The sequence below is a fragment of the Cicer arietinum genome, chromosome 4, assembly GCF_000331145.2.
Source record: "Cicer arietinum cultivar CDC Frontier isolate Library 1 chromosome 4, Cicar.CDCFrontier_v2.0, whole genome shotgun sequence".
In the NCBI taxonomy this organism is placed as follows: Eukaryota; Viridiplantae; Streptophyta; class Magnoliopsida; order Fabales; family Fabaceae; genus Cicer; species Cicer arietinum.
The window spans coordinates 1861975-1869532 of NC_021163.2; the positions used below are offsets into that span (position 1 = coordinate 1861975).

At 29.3% G+C, this 7558-nt stretch overlaps 3 protein-coding genes across 3 annotated transcripts in view; 1 reads left to right on the top strand and 2 right to left on the bottom strand.

Moving 5' to 3' along the window:
- LOC101499776 (sucrose-binding protein-like) overlaps positions 1-1388 on the bottom strand; it is a 2172-nt gene extending 784 nt beyond the window's left edge. The window contains exons 1-4 of the mRNA XM_004495127.4: positions 786-1388; positions 511-695; positions 356-436; positions 22-285 (exon numbers count right to left, since the gene is read on the bottom strand). Coding sequence (XP_004495184.1) covers positions 22-285; positions 356-436; positions 511-695; positions 786-1242 — 987 coding nt within the window. The 5' untranslated portion in view covers positions 1243-1388. The remainder of the gene's footprint in view (positions 1-21; positions 286-355; positions 437-510; positions 696-785) is intronic.
- A 48-nt stretch (positions 1389-1436) lies between these two features.
- Positions 1437-2848, bottom strand: LOC101499474 (non-specific lipid transfer protein GPI-anchored 16-like). The gene is made up of 4 exons (XM_012714266.3): positions 2441-2848; positions 2269-2295; positions 1843-1911; positions 1437-1703 (listed from the first exon to the last, which is right to left on the bottom strand). Exons 1-4 carry the CDS (start codon positions 2682-2684, stop codon positions 1588-1590), a joined length of 456 nt encoding a protein of 151 aa, XP_012569720.1. The 5' UTR covers positions 2685-2848; the 3' UTR covers positions 1437-1587.
- A 1019-nt stretch (positions 2849-3867) lies between these two features.
- On the top strand, positions 3868-4907 carry LOC101500092 (non-specific lipid transfer protein GPI-anchored 15). The gene is made up of 3 exons (XM_004495128.4): positions 3868-4268; positions 4376-4483; positions 4672-4907. The coding sequence occupies exons 1-3, from the start codon at positions 3950-3952 to the stop codon at positions 4788-4790; spliced, it is 546 nt and encodes a 181-aa protein (XP_004495185.1). The 5' UTR covers positions 3868-3949; the 3' UTR covers positions 4791-4907.
- The last annotated feature ends 2651 nt before the right edge of the window (positions 4908-7558 follow it).

Here is a 7558-nt window from a genome sequence, read left to right on the forward strand (position 1 = left end):
TATATATATATATTTATATACCTTTGTGATGTTGGCTAAGGTAAGCATGAGATTAAGTTCATCAAGTCCACTTTTTTCTTCTGAAGGACCAACTTCAAAGAGACTACCATATTGGTTAGAGAAAGATGGACGGTTGGTGAAAATATTGAAGGGGCCCTTAAATTGTCCTCCAAATGGCCAAATGCTTCTTTTAGGTGCCAAACCATGCACATCTTCTTTTGATATTTTGAAAATTCTTTCCCTTCTTTGATAGTCAAAAAACCTTTCTAACTTCTCTTTTGGAGTCTGTTTTGTTTAGTAAGTCAAAAAATAAACCCCAAATTATAAAATAATAAAGTAGAAAACCTTTCTATACCTTTAGTGCTGCTTGGAGCACTTTTGAGCTGAATGCTGTGAGAACTGATTCTGGGTTTCTCCCTCCTGGCTCAAAAAATGCCTACACCACCAATTTGGTTTAAAAACTCATTATAATATCAAATACCAACACTTTTACATTTAGAAGTTGTATACCTCAAGATTTACAGGAGCAGAAGCAGAGAGAGGTGGCATATGCAAAGCTGCAATAAAAAGCTTCTCATTTTCATCTCTATTAACCAAATACATAGGTGTTCCTGCAGGTACTCTCATGATATCACCACTTTCAAGGTTGAATCTCTCTGTTTTATCTTCCATCACCAAACCAATTATAGCTTTTCCTATATTAATCCAAGATAAAATAATCATCAATGATTGTAACAAAACTCATGAAAATATAAATAAAGTAGAATATTATAAAAATATATTACCCTTGACGTTGAAGATAATAACCTCGGAATCAAAGTGGTGTGGAGAAACAAAAGCATGTCCTTTAACTTCTAAAACAGCCAAACCATAATTCTCAATGTTTCGGAGTAGCTTTGATTTATCATTGAACTTGTTTAGAACCAAAACTCTACCATCCTCTGTATCGATTCTTGTGTCAAAATCTTTGCTTTTGAAAACATAAGGATTTTCATTTTCATCTTCATCTTGGTCTTGTTCTTTACGTTTCTCTCGCTCTTTCTTCATACGATGATACTCATCACACTCCTCCATGCATACGTTCTTGTCCTCCTCAGAATATTGGAGTTGCTGTCTGCATTGATGTTTACATGTTTTGATTTCTGGATCTCTTTCTTCTTTGCTTATGACTAAGTTTGAACATAATAAGGATAACAGGAAGAAGAGGAAGAAGGCTAAAGAAACCTTTGCTTTAATCGCCATGGTTTCAATATTAATTCTTTGTGTGATTTGGAAGAGGGTGAGAGTGTTGGTTGATTATAGTTTTATAGCATGAAAAAGGAAAATAAAGAGGATGTGTACGATAAAAACCATGCAGGAGGACATGTGTTAACATACGTGTCATGTGATCAATTAGCAAGAGTGGTAGTTGCCACCATGTGGAAAAATCAGTCATATACACTAGTCAACAACACACTCTACAAGAGAGTTTTTGAATTCATATTGAAGTTGATACATATTCAATTCATAAATGTATTTTACATAAAGCGGTAAGTGGTAAGATGTATATGAATTTTATTCGATAAAAGAATGTATAAAAAGAGATAATTATAAGCTCAAAAGTATTTGTTGAATTGTTGAACTTTGCTTCATTGGTGCATGTGCCATTGACGAATGTGGAATCACATTTCTGGGAGCATCAGCGACCTCAACGGTTTTAGTCACTGTATTGAAATTTAATCCAAAATTTTATTTTATAAAATTGAGTTAAATACCTATCATTTCTATTTCATGTTTCTCTCAATAATTTGATAAATTTAAAGTTTCTAAAGTGAAAAATAAGTTTTTCTTTTACTATATTACCTTGTGGGCTGAAGGGAGAAGCATTAATTGGCGGAAGAGTAGGGACATTTGATCCAAGGATAGCTGGGCCTGCCAACAAAATGTTTCAATAAATCACCTGTTAAAGGCACCTCCAAGAAGTTTGTCCATAACAAAAAAGAAGATTCAAATTCATAAACAATTTTACACTTAACAGTTCACAAAAGTCATTAATTATATGATTATTGACTAGTGGAGGTTACAATCAATAATTGTTATTATCTAACATTATAAAAAACAATTATACTATGAGTAGTACATCATGCCAAATGTTACTAGTTATTTTGTTAGTAGAAATAATAGAACATGTCACATTGCTAAATTCGTTCAAGAGGAAATGTCGCATTGCTAATAAAACCATGATTGAATAGCTTTGTCCTAATAAAATTAATATCAATTAGTTAATACCTGGAGCTGGTAAAGGAGAACCAGAAGCTGCAATGTACAAATTAAAACTCTTAATTAGATACATAATAAACCAATTATTTTCTTAGGAAAATAAAATTTGAAAATAAAGGCCATTACAATTTATAAATTAACATAATTTGTCAGAAAGAAAATTAAAATAAATATTGTGTACCCTTGCATTGCACAGAAAATCCATTGAAGTTACATGCTTGTGGAAGGAAGAAAGAAAGAACTCTGTTTATTGGTAATAATTGAAATGGAACATTAGCTGATACTAACAAGCAAGCACAATCCATACTATTGCTCATCAAAGAATTGAATGAATCACAACAACTAGTTGATGGCGTTATTAAACCATTATTATTATTGATACTTCCTGTGATATAATTTGCACATGGTGTGAAACTGCTAATCATAGAAGTTGTGCAAGGTGTACTAATTTGTCCGGTAACCAATTTTACTGAAGTGATTTAGAGAAATGACATCACTGTTATTTGAATAAAACTTATTTGTCCCATGAAGGATTTGATATTTGGTTGCTAGAAGAATATTAATGTGTTAGTCTAGGACGGTGGTGTGATTTGATTAAGGGATAAGGATGGTTTATATTTTACAATGTTTAGGAGAAGAGTATAGGTAGATTTGAATTTGCATATAGGAGTTCAACTACCTTAACTACTGAGTGAGTGAAGAGTCTTGTTTTGTTAATTGTATGGGTCATATAGTTTGGTGGGGTTGGCTAGAATGGAGTTGTCATATTTGGAAACCAAATTTTGAAATGACTCAAATTTAGCCAGTGACCATAGAACCATATATATATATATATATATATATTAAAAATGCTTATTTAAGCAACTAAGTTTTCCAATTATACGATTTTAAATTTTTTGATTTTTTTATAGCAATTTTGATCTTCTAAGTTAATATCTTTTCAATTTTTTAGTCATTTACTCATATGTGATTGGATTTATTTGAAATCTATGATAGTAAAATATATATTTCAAACATAATTATTTCTTGTCATTTCATGTCTTTTTCTTCCATCTCCCCAAGCTCAATCCAACTCCTCCCTTTCAAGGTTTAAGAATTGTTTGTTTCTTTTCCAACAAATGTTATGTTGTGTTGGCAAATAGTGTTATTTTATTTTAATTCTTAACAAGTAAATATATATTTGGTATATCAATATGCAGTTGGTTTAATTAGTCAGGAGTTCAAACACTTTAAACAAGTGATTAAGAATTCGATCTTTAAAGAAAATTCGATTAGAGTAGAGAAGTCATCTTGTGTGATTAACACATTGTTCAATTAACTTAGTCGTTATTAAATGATAATAGATATGATAATGATAAAAAAAAATCTTATTTTTTTCTTGAAGAATCACTTTTAACCTTTACTCTTGTGAAAATATTATAGGCAACTATTTCATTATTACATTCAATTTAATAAAATGGTTAACAATAAACACTTCATTATATATAAGCAAGAAGATTTTCATATATATGTACAACAAGTGGGTCATATAATTCAAAAGGGTAGGCAACCTGCATCTACTTGTCCTTTTCTCATAACTTTATAGTATATATAAAACCTATCCATAATTGCCTTTTCATTAAGACTCATACATATATGAGTATCAACAAATAACAGATATATCATAATTAGTTCCAAAATAAAAGGAGTAATGGCATTTAGAGGGTCTTTCCTGTGTCTAGTTATGGTCCTAATGACCAACATGGTGACACAAAATGCAGCCCAATCCAGTTGTACCACTACACTCACTAGCTTGAGTCCTTGTCTAAACTACATAATGGGGAGTTCTTCAACTCCATCAGCTACATGTTGCTCACAACTTTCAAGTGTTGTTCAATCTTCTCCACAGTGTCTCTGCTCCTTGCTTAATGGTGGTGCTTCATCTTTTGGTATCACCATTAATCAAACTCTTGCTCTCTCTCTCCCTGCCTCTTGTAAAGTACAAACTCCACCTGTTAGCCAATGTAAATGTAAGTAACAATAAAACATTTTTACACATACATTTTAATCAAGAAATGTGTTAATAGGGTAAAATTAATATAAATTTATTGTCATCTAATTTGAAATATGAATTTAGCTGGCAATGGACCAATATCTCCTACAACTTCAACTTCTCCAGTGAGCTCTCCTGTTAATTCTCCAACTGAAGGCACAATTACACCTTCTGCTTCAGACTTTCCCTCAGGTATATACCGAAACTTTATATTGAAGGCGTATACTGTGTTTAGTACGCGTCTTTGTCCGACGCAACATTAACACATATAATAGTTACATTATTTTTATTTCTTAAACTATTGATGTCTACGTGTCAGTATCAGTATCAGTATTTTATAGTTTTGGATTCATTTAGTCTTTTGTGAATTGCATGTGCAGGATCGAAAAGTGTTCCATCAACAGACGGTAGCTCATCTGATGGAAGCACTATTAAAATCTCATTCCACTTGGTTCTTTCTCTAGTTGCCATTGTGTTTTGTGTCATGACTAAGTTTTGATTTTGAGCTACATAGAGATTTGTGTGCTCAAGTTTTTTATGTATGTAATATATAGTTGTATAAATAAGGAATTTTCAAAATAATAATTTGATAGGAAGTTACTTAGTCAAGCTACAATTGATGTGTTACGCTAAATTCAAATTCAGGAGAATAGATATACAATCATTGGATTCATAAACAGAGCAAGACAAAGAATTGAATTAAAATTTGATAACAACACTTTCCAACGATTATGATTTGATGCCTATTTCTAAAATAGATAAGAAACCAAGACAAAGAATTGAGAAATATGTAAAATTGACATAATTAGCAGAACTTTAATATTTAAATAAATAATTAGTTGGACTATCTTGATAAGTCTCACTTATAAGTTATAAGTACTCCTTTACTCTGTATAAAAATATAAATAAAGTTTTTGTATCCATATTAATAAAATTAATAAATCAACAAAGAATAATTATTTTATTATATTATTTTTATTAACTATTGCTGTGTTTTTCACCATAATAAAGATAAAATAGATACTTTGAAAATAGTATACATACTAATAATTGAACAATACAATTAAAAAATAATAATTAAAGATATATATAAAATGACATTTATTTTGATTTCTTTTTATTAAAATGAAATTCGTGTAAAACACATAAAGTAATAAGCAAGAATTTAATGAAAATACATAAAAAAAAAAAAACGAAAATTAAATTGAAATTTTGATCATCTTGATCAATACTACAATTATCTCTAATTATAAATACATTCATAAAAAAATCCTATATATAATGACTCTTTCAAATTACTAGATGTATTTAGTATTTTGCTTTAAAAATTTGAGAATTAAGTGATAATTTTTTGAGATTATTTTGACATTAAGTAACAATTTTTAAGAACTATTTTAAAAAGTTAAAATTTTACCAACTTTCATTTTATTTTTCTCTATCTTCTTCCTCTCACAATAGGAATATAATAGAAGGGCCTAAATTAAAGACTTTGACACAAATTTAGAAACTTTCACTATCAATATTGTCGAGAGAGGGAGGGGGAGAAGAGAAAAAGGATGAAGGAGGGAAAATAGATACCAAGGAGGAAGATGGAGAGGGGATAAAAGAACAAAATGAAGAGATGAGAGAGGGAGAAGAGAAAGTTAGATGAAGGAAAAAAGAGAGGCTGAGGAAAAATATAAAATAGGAAATATGAGAAAAGAAGAATAAAGAGAGAGACAAAATAATAGAGATAGAAAGAGAGAAAGGAGTAAGGGAGAGAGACCGGAGAAGAGTTATAGAGAAAGAAAAAAAGAAACGGAAAAAAAGAAGTGAGAGAAGAATAAAAAAAAAAGAAATGAAACTTGATTTTTTTTTTTAAATGACCTTTGAAAATAATGTTTCATGTATTATGTTAATGTGCCACGCAAAAAAATTAAAGGAATCATTTTTTATTAAAAAACTAAATTTAAATATATATTTAGTTCTTAAAAATATAGTTGTTTTCAATCTTAGTTTTCATAATTTTTTTCTTTTTGAATTTCATCGATATAAAATTTGAAATAATTAGTTTCAGTCTTTATCTTCATTTAAACGTTAAAAACACACATACAATAGTAATAAAGGGATACGTGAAGTAATTTATTTATTATTTTATAAATATTCTCTAGAAAAAACTACTCATCTTTTTCGTGAATTAAAAACAAAATTAAATGGGTTTTTCAAAAACATTATATCAAATTGCATTATGATTTTGTGTTAAAATGGAAACAATTATCACCTTTAGTTATCAAAAAATCAAAATTTCTGACGTAGATAAGTTCACAACAACACCGATTTCTAAAAAAATGTATGTTGTGACAAAATTGTACTAATAAATAAACACATATGTTTGTTTTTTTTTATTTTAAAATAACTAAACAAGTAATTCAGTCTGTTTGATGTAATACAAAAAATATATCTTTGAGGAGAATAAGCAAAAGAGTAAATTGAATATAGTTTTTTTAACTATAGAGAGGAAAAAAAATGAGTTCGTTTTAAAAATAACATCATGAATATCTTTATTACAAGTCAATAAAATACTACTGCAAAAAAAATTACATTTAAAAAAATAAAGAATCATGGGATTTAATAAATAATTACTTCGATTGATATTTTACATTCTTATAGAGATATATATTTTTTCACAAATTTTAGAGACCAAAATAATGAACCATTACAATTTGGAAGACAAAATTTACTATTATGAATCATGTAAGACTACTAGAGGCTACATTTGGGCTGGACTGGACGTGAAAGGACAATTGGCTATTGTACCCCCCCATTTAAACCTATACCCCCCAACATAAAAATTTTGTTGTAAAATACCTAAAATACCCCTAAAAAAAACAGTAAAACTCAAAATAACAAAAAAATTCAAACACTTTACCCCCACACTGAAAAATCCGGAAAAGTAAGTTTTCGGAAAATTTGGTTTTTACCGGAAATTTCAAAAGGATTGAAATTTCCGGTAGTTCAAAATACATACCGGAAATTTCAAAAACGAAATTTCCGGGAGGCAAACCGGAAATTTGAAAAATCCGGTAGTTGTAAATTCCCGGAAATTTCGTTTTTGAAATTTCCGGTATGTATTTTGAACTACCGGAAATTTCGTTTTTGAAATTTCCGGTTTGTACCGGAAATTTCAATCCTCTTGAAATTTCCGGTACACTGTGTAATTTCCGAAAACTTACTTTTCCGGATTTTTCAGTGTGGGGGTAAAGTGTTTGAATTTTTTGTTATTTTGAG